The 13,422-nt window shown below is 35.4% G+C and overlaps 1 protein-coding gene across 1 annotated transcript; it reads right to left on the reverse strand.

Moving 5' to 3' along the window:
- Positions 1–1,966: 1,966 nt before the first annotated feature.
- Positions 1,967–8,452, reverse strand: LOC130985482 (receptor-like protein 4). Its single transcript, XM_057908473.1, has 9 exons — positions 8,060–8,452; positions 6,403–7,461; positions 4,987–5,134; positions 4,203–4,274; positions 3,890–3,961; positions 3,133–3,204; positions 2,982–3,059; positions 2,527–2,708; positions 1,967–2,426 (listed from the first exon to the last, which is right to left on the reverse strand). Exons 1-9 carry the CDS (start codon positions 8,127–8,129, stop codon positions 2,305–2,307), a joined length of 1,875 nt encoding a protein of 624 aa, XP_057764456.1. The 5' UTR covers positions 8,130–8,452; the 3' UTR covers positions 1,967–2,304.
- Positions 8,453–13,422: the final 4,970 nt, after the last annotated feature.

Here is a 13,422-nt window from a genome sequence, read left to right on the forward strand (position 1 = left end):
ACACACTGACTGCTGCCACCACCTTATTACATTATTCATTTCTACTTCTTCTTTTTTTAATATAAATATTTGTGTAGAATAATTCTACATAGTATATGGAGTAGTATTTACTCCCTCCGTCCGCCAAAATTATGTAAAATTGCTTGGGCACGGGATTTAATAAAATTGGTAATGATTTTGATGTAGTGGACAAAGGGTCCCACCACTTTATGAGATGTGTGGTTGAGATTGAGTTTTGAGTGGGTTTTTTGTAAATAAAGAGTGTTAGTAAGGATAAAATATTAAAGAAGATGGTGGGACCATTGCCATAAAAGGAAAGTGACATAATCTTGGCGGACGCCAAATATAGTAATTTTTACATAATCTTGGCGGACGGAGGGAGTAGTATTTACACTCTACTGGTAGCTTTAACAGGTCTACATTTATGCAAACGTTACATCCCCGTCCCATTATAAATGACTCAAAAAAATTTTATACGAGAATTAGGAAGAAGGTGTAAATATATTAAAAATGAGGGTTCATATTTTTCTAAGGAATAAATTTTTCTGAAAATAATGGAACAGTCTAAAATGAAATATAGGTCATTTATAGTGGCATGGAGGGAGTACTCATTTTTTTTTATTTATCAAATTACAACAATTTTTACAAATATTTGAATATAGTTTTTGTAATTAAACAATGACGAAAATAACAGAAATTGGTCTGCGGAGCATTTTGACTTCTTCTCCTAAAGTGTTTGATTGATGGAGAGGCGGAAGGACGCGTCTGCCCTCATACGTCCCTTTCACTTTGTAATCATCAACTGCTTAATTTTTTTGTTTTTACACTAACGATACTTTATCTTATGATTCCCGCTCTTCCACAATTTGTATTTGCTTTTTTTTTTTTTTTTTGGGAGAATTGGAGAGGGGGAGCAGTGGGGTTTGAGCCCGGCACTCACTGTTCACACACACAAAGTCGCACCGTTTGATGTCTTCTTGGAGCACCGTTTGATGTCTGCTTGGGGACACAATTTGTATTTGGTAATAAAATAATAGTGGAGCTCATTATTCCTTTCAAATATATAAATATATAGTATATATATTTTTTAAATGAAGCTGCCCGAGACTTGCTTGTGGCGTATATTCAAGTTTAAGCGACCTTCACAGAGCACCCAGTGAATAAGTAATTTTCGATTTATTCATTTCATTTAAATTCTTTTTGGACTTTTGGCAACAATGGGGCCGTCCATTGGAAGGCGGCGGATATGAATTAAATAATTTCGTTTCATTTCATTTAAATTCTTTTTGGACTTTTGGCAACAATGGGGGCCGTCCAGACTAAAATTCGGGCCTGTGAATACTTGGGCCCAATTAACTAGTTAAGCCCAAAGATTAGACAAATCCATTTCCAAGACATCAAAGTATGGTATTTCCATGTACATATGATATACTCCATCCCTCCCTCCTCAAATTTAGTACTCCTTCAGTCCCTGAAATAAGTTCCTCTTTAGGAACGGCACGAGTTTTAAGAAAAAATGGTAAAATATATTGATAGTGGAGAAAAATGTGTTATAAAGTGGTGAAAAAGTGAAAAGTAAGCAATAAATAAAGTATTAGTAGTGGGGTAGTTGTCCAAAAATGAAAAGAAAGAAAGAGAAACTTATTTGGGGAACGTCCTAAAAAGGAAAAAAAAAACTTATTTTAAGGACGAATGAAATATCTATCTGGGAATGAGGCAAATTTTAATAAAGTGATTGAATATATTGTGAATGAGATTAATAATCCCACCATTATGAGTTTTTTTTGTTTTTTTTCCACCATTATGAGTGTTAAAGTGAAGTCAAAAGCCCACATTTTATAGGATTTGTGAAATACTTTTACTAAAAATAAAAATAAATAATAAATTGAGGAACAAACTAAAATAAAAATATGAACACTAAATTATGGGACATAGTGAGTACTAATATAGAAGGAAAACTAAAGACTGAAAAGACGACAGTGGAGGAATAAATTATAAATACGGCAGCGAACAAGAGTACGATTTTGATGGTTCATCTGAATTAAGTTACCAATACTGTTGATTTGGTCTAAAATATATATTTATATATTCATTATCAGAAATTAACTACAGTAATATACACACTTCTTCCATCAAAGAGTGATCACCTCTTTTAACTGAGACTCTTCCGCAGATTGCAAACTGCAATGAGCTCCTCCTCAAAGTAGGACGTATAATTTCATGTTGTGGCATGCCAAGGCTTCCACGTATTCACATAATCGCACGAAAATACAAATGCACGCATACACGTACGTTGCTGGTCAGTTATGCCAGCAAGCTTGGCCCGTTCTCAGCTGCCGTCTTGGCATGTTCTTGGCCCTGATGTCTAGCCATTTGTACATCGCGATTGAAATGTGTTCTAGCTTTTGCGTACGGTGCATCTCTCGCTGAGCAAAAACACAAATCAGAAAGTTCAGAAAAGGAACTAATGAATCTGACCAAATTTAATGTGCTCTCGAACAGCCTGCATTCAAGAGGAATATTTACCTGCGATTCTCTGAGCACGAAGAATGTTTTGCCGCCTTTTCCACCAGCATGTCAAGCAAGTTGCTATCAGTACAAGGGCCACGAGGGATGCCATTCCGATGCCAATTTTAGCACCAGTGGAAAGATGTGTCCCGCAAGTTGCTAATCCAGGGATGCCACAAAGGCCTGAGTTATCAGTAAAGCTGCACAACGACGAGCACAGTGGTTCTTAGGGGACAAGCAAAGTAGCTTATTTCTCGTGGTTCTTAGGGGACAAGCAAAGAAGCTTATTTCTCATAGAGGCGCGACATTGAAGGTTGTAGTAGAACATATTCAGCTCAACAACATACTAATATTAAAGTCATCTCATCTTAACAATACGTTCAACACAGGGTTCAAATTCATGCAACTTGATTGATTTTCTAATTTAGTAATAACTGAAGGATTGAATTTGACACATAGGTAGTAGAACATACTTGAAGCTAGCTCCATGCAAGAGCCTTCCCCCGAGTGCAGCTGGAACTCTTCCTGATAAAGAGTTTCCGTTAAGGTCGCTGTGAAAAGAACATATTAGTCCATGTTGAAAGTTTTCATTTCATAGTCGGGTAACATCTTGAAATTTCTTACAGTATCCGTAATGAGGTTAGCTGTCCAAGACTTTCAGGAATGGATCCATTGAAAGAGTTGAACGACAAATCCCTGTTGTTCAAAATCTTTCTTCAGCATTTGTTCAGTGGATGAGGCAATCAATTAAGCACATTTAATTCAGTGCATAATATAAGACAATAAGCAAGAGGTAACAATTTGATCTATCAATAGTAAATCATGAAGGAGGTATAGATTGACTGCATTTGTCGTTGTCATATTGTCCCCGCTTAGTGCTCCGTACACTCTATTAGTCCCAAATGTTTATTTAGAGGATCAAGAGCATGATTGAGGATCAAAAGTTATCCATCAAAGGATGCAGGAGTTAGTCTGGTGTGTTGCTATACTGCTTACACACCTAATGCATTTACAACATCTTGCACTTCTATTTTTGGAGTTAAACACAATCAAATGAATAAAGTAAGAAACCCCAACTTCTTTCCACTCATTTCATCAATTATCAGAAATTAAAAGCTATTGCAAGTTTCATTATATACTAGAAATCCTATCAGACAAACCAAATTCACAATGTAAAGCATTTTCTGAAGATGCTCATTCTTTTGATCCAGAGCTTTTGGTTACTTGAAATGGAGCAAAGATAAAGACAACATGACAGCTGCAACATTTGCTCATGTTCCACAAAAATAAACAAGTTCAGACTTCATCATTTTTCTTTAGGGGAGAGAAACCAAAGAAATAAATCTCAAACCAGACTAACAATGGTGGAACTTTAACTCACAGAGTCTCCAGGCTAGGAATTGATCCAAGTGAAGACGGAATGCCCCCAGAAATGCTGTTCCCACTTAAATTTCTGTAAATATACAAGTTACATGATTATGAGAGAAAGGCGTTGTTTTCCCGTGTAAAATTATTAAAATTTAAAGACAGCATTAGAAAAGTGCTTATTTTTCTTAATTAAACCATATTAGATTCATATCTGATGAGAAGGGAGAAATAGATCATTCACAGTAGAAAGAGAACACTCATGAGAATCTGCTAATCCATTTATGCATAGATGATTTTCATAACTAGATGGCCCCGATCTGACTTACATGCTCTGGAGATGATGAAGCTGAGATATATCATTTGGTAAGAAACCTCTGAGACCCTGGTTGTCAAGACCTCTGACCTCGCAATATAAATAAAAGAATAAACAATTAAAATTCGATCATGTGTGGAGAAAACAAAGAAGTATAAGTGAACCATTATCATGGCACGCTGTATATCGAGAACACTGGTTTCCTGAAAAACATCAGAATCGATCCAACTAGACTACTATAGTGATCAGCATATAGTTCCAAAATTTTGGACTTTTATTGCATTAACAGCATGCACAAAGGAACTGTCATTAAACACAAATCAGTAACTATGAAGCAATGTAAAGTTGCATCTAATTAACGTTCGACTCTGCCAGATATAGCCATCCTCCCAAGATCTAGAAGGGGCAGTTTCAAATAGCAAAAGAGGACAATAAAAGAGAAAAGTAAGTAAAAATTTTGCACATGGAATCCACTTGTGTTAAAACTATGACATCAAGACACAATAAACGAAGTTCCTGGTAGCAATTTTTCAAACATTAGAAATCCTCCCACCTGCAGCTCATACATAATACATCTTTTCCTTCCTTTTTCAATTTTCAATTAATTACTAGGACTTCCATAACTGTATCTCCTACAAATTTGTATGAGAACACAGCCCATGTCATGGATATAAATTATGTGACTAAGGATCAAATACCTTCCCATTTCAATTAATTATCACTAGGACTTTGCTTCAAAAGTTGTAGATTTTATATGTATTTCATACAAATGAGCATGGTAGGGATCAAGCACATACAGTCCATCAATAACGTGTTTACTAATACTTCTGTTATACTGACAGTCTACTCCACTCCATGGATGCTGTTCAGGAACACAAGGATCACCATTCCACCCTAAGCGGAGAGGAAGACCAAGAGCGCCCTTCAACTTTTGCAAAGCCTCAACTACAAGGAAGAAAATTTTAAAACTTATAATTCTAGAAAGAAATGAAAATGCAATGCACAAAATGACATGATGGCTAACAGAATCAAGAAATCTAAAAACATTTACAAAAAGGATTAGGTAAAAAAAAAGGGTTGGTTTGAAAAGTGAGCATTTTCCTACAATAACTATGGCCATCATCCAGTAAAGGAAACAGTGCCAGCATCCCCAACAAAAGACCAGCCATTTTCGCCATTAATGCCTCTACGACAACTACTAGTGAGCTTGAAAGATCCTTTTGCTTAGGCATGCATATGCCAGTAAGATACACTCGAGAGTAGCTACTGCCATTGGACCATTGGTAATGCAGAAGTTACAGCTTGGTCTAGGAATGGTGTCTTTGTGTTGGATTTTTCTATGTTGCAGGATTTGGGGGGGGGGGGGGGGATCGTTTCCGGGGTTAGAGGTGGCAGACAAAGTAAGAATTAATACAATCAGTGGAAAACTTAGTTTTCCCTCACCTCTATTGATCCATTCCATGGCATCTGAACATCTTATATTACACACATGCCTAAAAGCCATTGATTGTGCCAGTTCTCTAAGAAGTAAAGACAGTTGTCAACACCAAAGCTAGGGGAAATAGAATATTAGGTGCATAAAAGAATGAATATTTGACAAGAGTTATCACGAGTCACCAACTTTGTCATAAAAGATTTCACTATTGCTATCGTCCATAAGTGAATAATTCTATATAACAAAGTGGATACATACATAGCCCAACACGTGAATTTTGTGGAATTTCCTATTATGTTTTTATAAGGGTGTTGGACTAACATTGAAAAATACTTTTCTCCAATTAATCAAGTACTATTACGCTCTGTTTGGTTGAAAGGAGATCCCTTTCCCCGATATATATATATATATATATATATATATAGAACTTAAACATGCTAAGTTTTATTGAAAATGATGAAAGAAAACAAATAAATCGCATTCACTTTTATGCGGGTGGTCAAAACTCGAAAGCCATAAATAACTAAAGAAAATAAAATTATGATTTAACAGATAAGATTGAGATCTTAACTCCTCTTTCACCCTGACACTCAACGGAAGATAATATTTTCTTATAAGAGGCGGGCAGAGGCAGCCCCATTCTATCAAGACATGAGCTAGATGATTGCATAACAAATACATATCACCAGACCCCGATTATCACGTAAATCTAGGTGAATTCTAGTAAGATGCAGAATATAGTTGGAAACTCAGGTTTGAGAAACATGATTTGGCTTACTCTCAGCCGGCAGCGTTTTGGATTCAGCTAAAACAAGCTCCAAAAGCTCTATAGCACTGATTAAAGCATGATTTCCTTTTGTAGGATGCAAAGTTATGGTCAAACTCCTCCCACTGACAGCATATGTTGTGTTCAATACAAGCGCACTGTTGACGCCCCCAGACATACTAACAATGTCAACATCTCGAAATTGAATATCGCCATTGATCAGGACATCAAACACCCTCTGGCCCGCTTCAGTGACCGAAGGATCTATTTCAGCAAAGTGCAACCAAAGGGAGAAATTTCTAGCAGGTTCAACCTCCATTGTGTATATTAAGTCAGGTTGAGTATCAGTACTAATAAGAGCGGTTTGATAGAGAGCTTCTGGATAAAAGTTGGGCGATTGTGAGGTCTGCTTGATGCTTTTCTGAGTAGATATGACCTTATCAGAATTCTCGCCAAACGTGGGGAGGTAATTCCAGAATCGATCCCCACCCCAGCGGTCTGCACTATAATCAGCACCAAACTTTGGTTTCTCAGCACCACAATTAAGTCGCCTGTCGGTTCTGAGAATAGTTCCTTGACCATACCCATTGCCAAAATAATAAGCCCTATTATCAATCTGAAGAATTTCAATGGAAAGTATAGCTGGATCTCCATGTCCAGTGCTATGGAAGCAAAGAGATGATGTTCCATCTTTTAGAAAAATGAGGCCTTCAACAAATGCGCGCTCATCATCATGGTTGCTCCAACCAGATGGAAGTGAATAAATCAAGGTTCCTTCAATTGACACATCGAACAAAGGTTCATTGTCAAAGCTAGGTTCTGCAAGCAATCCAAAGAAGATCCTTACGAGATAATGGCCACGGGGAACATTCTTTATGTTGTAGCAGTTTTCAGGCCCCTCAGACAAAGGAAAATATCGGAGAGTCTCTAGTGGAGGAGAGATGAAACTGGGGAGGGTCGCATTAGCAGGAATGCCTCCAGTGTAAGCAAAATCCTTGTACCAAAGAGTATTTGTTGGAGAAGTATGAACATCAGCACGAGCTCCACAGCTTATTCGCAATGCATATGGTGCTGTGTGAACACAAAATTCAGGAAGTGAAAAGGGCAACATTATCAAGCACAGACATGAGACACCTATTATAAGATACTCAAGAAACACAACACATTCATATTTATAAATAATTAATAAAAAAAAAAACCTTTACCTTGGAATTCATAGTAAAATACAACACTAACCATTACTAAATGAATCAACCAAGGCGCTTCTAGTAGACCTTAGAGTTAGAACCCAAAGCTTGCATGCTTGAGCTAAATGTTCTGACACAGTAACACACCAACAAATCTACAAGCCTCTAAATTCGACCAACACCGTAAAACCAAGAGCTCATTTCAAAATAAATCTGTGAAAAATCCTCACTCTGGACACACTTTATGATGCAACTAAACAAAAATTTAATCAAGTCACTCCCATTCATCAGAATTATTAGCATCAAAGAACCCCAGCCCGCACAATTCATAAGCTCCAGATTAACTTAAAGCCCTAAAATAATTCAAACATATCCCACTAACTAATCGACCACATTACTTCAAGATGCTAAATATGCACGAATCTCTCGCGTGCAACGCGTAGTTGTGAGTGAGTGTGTTTGAGAGAGAGAGAGAGAGAGACCTCGAGCAAGAGAAGGTTCCGGAGCAAATAATAAGGCAACTAAAACTAAGAGCACCCGAATCTCCAGCATTGCTGCTCCGACTTCAGATTAGCAAAATTGAACTAGCAATCTACTACTCTTTCTTTTATTGAATCTCGAATTATTCAAGGAAAAAAGTGAATGACATTCCGCATCCCTATCTTGGATCGAGCAGATAGATATTCTTGACTGCGATTTGGCCGTAATAAATATTGGAAAAAAGGAAGTTGTAGTGTGGTGGACGTGCAGTGCAGCTGTGCAGGTGGAAACAGTTGAAAATTTATTCTAGTTTTGTGAATGTGAGAAAATAAAAAAATGGAAAATCTTGTCTCTTCAATTTCGAGTCTTTTTGTTTTTGACCCGTGAATGATATTCTTCCTCTTGGTGGACTTTTGGCTTAGGAGGCCGCGTTGGTGTGCGGGTGGGGGTTGTGTCTTATCGTACAACCCACTCCTACTAAATTCCACGTGGTATGATCTTCTTTTCGCCTTAATAATCGCTTATTTCCATTACTAAACTCAAAATTCAATCCGACACTTTACTATTTATTCCGCAATCTCTCCATTCGAGTATTGTTAGCATTTGCTATAATTGTAAATCTCAAATCATAAGGATTCGTTCAGTAGGTATATCAGAATATCTCAAAATATTTTAAATTACGACATATATAGTAGATAATGAATTATTAGTATCCTAAATTTGTGTTTTGTAGTTTAAATATAAAGTATAGATATTATGACTTTGTTGTTTAGGGGAAATTCCACGACATATTTAAAGAAATTCCACAACTCATGCTCGAGCTTTCAAAATCACCCGAGTAACTTAATCAAATCCACATCCTAACCACGTCATACTTCTACAATATAAGTCGCTCAGTCTCGAAATTATTTTCGAAAATTAAAATTTTATGTACGTGTATTTGATGAATAAAAGGGTTATATATATAGTTCGAACTATAGGTTTACTTCATAGGTTATAGGTTTACTTACCAAATGTCCTCAAGGGGATATTAAACGATGCGAACTCCTATTTGTTAACAGTGAGCCCTAAGATTTCTTTTTCCTATAACTCGTTGTCGTTCCTTCTTCTAAAATCCGGCGAAATAGTCGTCGTTGAACTTGCGGTTCGTCCGCTGCCGAGTCACCGCTGAGTTGAGCTGCCAGAGCAGAGCTACCAGAGCAGAGATGCCAGAGCCAGAGCTAGCCAGAGCAGAGATGCCAGAGCAAAGCTTCCAGAGCAGAGATGCCAGAGCAAAGCTTCCAGAGCAGAGTTGCCAGAGCAGAGCTTCCAGAGCAAAGCTGCCAGAGCCAGAGCTAACCAGAGCAGAGCTTCCAAAGGGCCAGAGCCAAGTTGTCAAAGCAGAGCTGCCAGAGCAGAGATGCCAGAGCTAAGTCATTAAAGTCAGAGCGAGAGCCAAGTCGCCAGATCCAGAGTCAGAGCTAAGTCGTTAGAGTCAGAGCCAGAGCCAAATCGCCAGATTCAGAGTCAGAGCTAAGCTATTGGAGCCAGAGCGCGGAGCCACACGCCAGAGACAATTCGCCAGAAGGCGGAGCTATTTAGCAGAGCGGAGCCAAAAAGTAAAAGTCTGCCCCAATGAAGGAAATCCAGAGCTACTAGACAGAGCGGGATGATGAGGACAGAATCCAACTCTGTAATTAGGGGACAACGACCTGACAAGTTATAATCTAATAATAGCCTTAATTAGTTTAATGGCGAGCATGCGGAATAGATGACCAAACGAATTTACTACTTTACCCCGACTGTAATGCCTATAAATTAGGGGTGAGCATTCGGTTATATGGTTCGGTTTTTGCTAAAACCAAACCAAACCATATTTTAGTTCGGTTAAAAAAAAAACCGAACCGAACCGAATTAACCGAAATTTTTATAATTAAAACCGAACCGAACCGAAAAACCGAATTAATCCGAAGAAAACCAAAATGTTCGAAAAAAAAACCGAAAAAAACCGAAATTTTCGGAAAAAAAAACCGAAAATTCCAAAAAAAACTATAAAATTTAAAAAATATTAGAAGAGAGATATTATAAAATTATAATTAAAATATTATATATATATATATATATATATATATTTATATATATATATATATATTATAAATATAATTCGGTTTTTTGGTTTTGTTCGGTTTTAAAAAATCCGAACCGAACCGAACCGAAAAACCGAAATTTTATGGAAAAAAAACCGAACCGAACCGAAAAATCGAAAAAACTGAACCATATTTTAAAATTTCGGTTTGGATCGGTTCGGTTATTCGGTTTCGGAGTTTTTGCTCACCCCTACTATAAATACCTACGATGATGAAATAAAACACACGCTCTCTCTTTTACTGCTTTAAGATCTCTTCTCTTTCATTTCTCTCTAGAGTTTGAACTAATAAAATTACATATATAAATAAAATATCTAAATTGTTAGAGTTATGTTTGTTAGATAGTTGACAATTGGAGTCATGGTTGAATATAATTTCATATTTGATGATGCTCTCTCAAACTCTAGATGAGATGATGCTCAAAACTCCAGACGAGATGATGCTCTTTCAAGTTTTAGACGAGATGATTCTCTTTCAAGTTTCAGACAAGATAATGCTCAGAAGTTAGAGATGATCTGTCAAGTTTGCGACGAGATGATGCCCACAACTTGGTTGGTCTTAAAACTCCAAATGATACGATGTTCGATAAATCAGTTATGGTCTTTTAAATATCATGCGAGATTATTTTCATAATTAATTATGCTTTTAGAAGTTCGGAATTATATGATACTCACAATTCAATTATGATTTTTCAAACTCCATATAAAATTATGGTCAAAAGGCAAAAAAAAAAAAAATTTGAACAAAATTAATAAATCTTGTAACAACAAATGCAACAAATCAATCCGCCATCATACCTATGTCAAATTCATATGTATTTCTACTCTTTTTTTTTTTTCTTACGCGTTAACTTTTTATAAAATTTCATATGAAAACTAATGGGTATTTTTATGATCTCAACAAAATTAATAATTTAATTGCTAAAAGTTGTTGAGATTAATATAATTTAAAATGTATTACTAATTTAATTTAATTTAATTAATTATATAAATAATTTACATAAAAAATTATTTTATATAATTATCATAAGAATAACATAAAATATATAAATTACAAAAAATATGTACCCGTCGAATTTCGACGGGTAATACACTAGTTTGCTATAATTGTAAATCTCAAATCATAAGGATTCGTTCAGTAGGTATATCAGAATATCTCAAAATATTTTAAATTACGACATATATAGTAGATAATGAATTATTAGTATCCTAAATTTGTGTTTTGTAGTTTAAATATAAAGTATAGATATTATGACTTTGTTGTTTAGGGGAAATTCCACGACATATTTAAAGAAATTCCACAACTCATGCTCGAGCTTTCAAAATCACTCGAGTAACTTAATCAAATCCACATCCTAACCACGTCATACTTCTACAATATAAGTCGCTCAGTCTCGAAATTATTTTCGAAAATTAAAATTTTATGTACGTGTATTTGATGAATAAAAGGATTATATATATAGTTCGAACTATAGGTTTACTTCATAGGTTATAGGTTTACTTACCAAATGTCCTCAAGGGGATATTAAACGATGCGAACTCCTATTTGTTAACAGTGAGGTGTAGGGTTCAAACCCCACCGCCCTCCCTCCCCTAAAAAAAAAAAAAAAAAAGTTTACTTACCAAATCTAAAATTTTTACACGTACACTTCATTTTCATTATTTATACTACCTAAGCATTATCATATAACACATATTTATGTTTATATATGTATCTACTAACTTATTCAGAAACATCTAAATAGTCATATGACTCATATATACATATATTAGACGTCATTTGGTTAGCAAATTTAAATAATTAATTATCTTTGTGCATATATTTACTATTCTCTCATACACAATATTTATTCTAAATTCATTCTTCTAACTATAAATGCGACAAGACAAATCATAAATTTAACATGTAATTTTTTTTTTCAAAAACTCCATAACTTAAAATTTAATCATTTTTAAATAAAAAATTGTAAAAAAAGTAAATAATTTTGGATAGTGACAAAACAAGTTCTGACCCGACCCGACCGAAGGCGAGGGCGTGAAGTTGAAGGCGCTAGTGCGGGGTTGGAAGAGCAGCGAAGGGTGCGTGTGTGGGACTGGAAGAGCAGCTCGGGCGCGGTTGGCTGGCAGAGATACGGAGGGTACATGCATGGAGCAAAGGGGCGTGGCATTGATGTACTTATTTTGGTTAAGTAATTATTGTTGCAAGAAAAAATAATTATTGATATAAATAAAAGTAAACTTATCTTTCTTCATGTCGATTACTCTCTCCGCCTCCCAAATTTATTCCTTTATTTCCTTATTAATTCGTCTCCCAATTATATTCTCTTTCTATTTTGGGGCACTACCCCACACATAGTTTAATATTTTTTCCTTTAAAGTGAGATCCTCTCTCCACTATCTTTTTTTCTTTTTTTGACAAAACTTTTTCAACCGTTATTAATACACTCGATACCCTTTCTCCACTATCCATACTCGCAAGGTGGGATATTTTCTATACTATCAACACATTTTATTAATTATCAATACACTCAATAACTTTTTCAACCATTTTTATTAAAATACATGCCCGAAGATTTTAGGAATACATTTAGGGGACGAATAGATTATTACTTTTCATCACAATAATAATTACTTTGAATTGCCCGATCGAGACCCGCGCCTTGACCTAATTTAGACTCTCCCTCAGACCCATGTCCCAACCCCGGCCCGACCCGTCTAATACATACACTCAATCTCACATAAAAATTTGTGATAATCAAATTAATTAATGCTAATTATTCATTTAACTTATCTTTAGTACTTTTTACTTTATCCCACAACTTTATATTTAAAGTAACAAACTTTAATCACTTATTGTTTACTCATCAAAAATCAATTTTGAGTAAATAAAAATATTACGATCATCTGCTCCGAACATATATCATTCATATGCCATATAATTCTACAAAATTAAATGTCTAATTATTCGGAAAAATTGGTCAAACATTTGTTACTTTCATAACAACTTCTTGCGATATGCGATTATATTTGACAATCTAAACACATGAATAGAACAAAAATTGATTTTGATACAAAAGATCCCCTAAAAATGTGTCCCCCAAATCCCAATCATATTATGAGTTCAATCCATTTTTCGGTAAAGAAAAATCAATTTTGTGTAATAAGTTACTTTTCCTATTTTGTTTGTATTATCTTCGTGTAAGGAAATAGGTTTGGAAATTGACAGAACATATATAAAAG

The sequence above is a fragment of the Salvia miltiorrhiza genome, chromosome 5, assembly GCF_028751815.1.
Source record: "Salvia miltiorrhiza cultivar Shanhuang (shh) chromosome 5, IMPLAD_Smil_shh, whole genome shotgun sequence".
Classification (NCBI taxonomy): Eukaryota; Viridiplantae; Streptophyta; class Magnoliopsida; order Lamiales; family Lamiaceae; genus Salvia; species Salvia miltiorrhiza.

Excerpts from the sequence above, each read along its gene's own strand:
- LOC130985482 (XM_057908473.1), bottom strand. The coding sequence starts at position 8,129 with ATGCTGGAGATTCGGGTGCTCTTAGTTTTAGTTGCCTTATTATTTGCT. Across the intron at positions 7,462-8,059 it reads GGAACCTTCTCTTGCTCGAG|CACCATATGCATTGCGAATA; the intron begins GTCTCTCTCTCT and ends GTGTTCACACAG. Across the intron at positions 3,205-3,889 it reads ATTCCTAGCCTGGAGACTCT|GGATTTGTCGTTCAACTCTT; the intron begins GTGAGTTAAAGT and ends TTTGAACAACAG.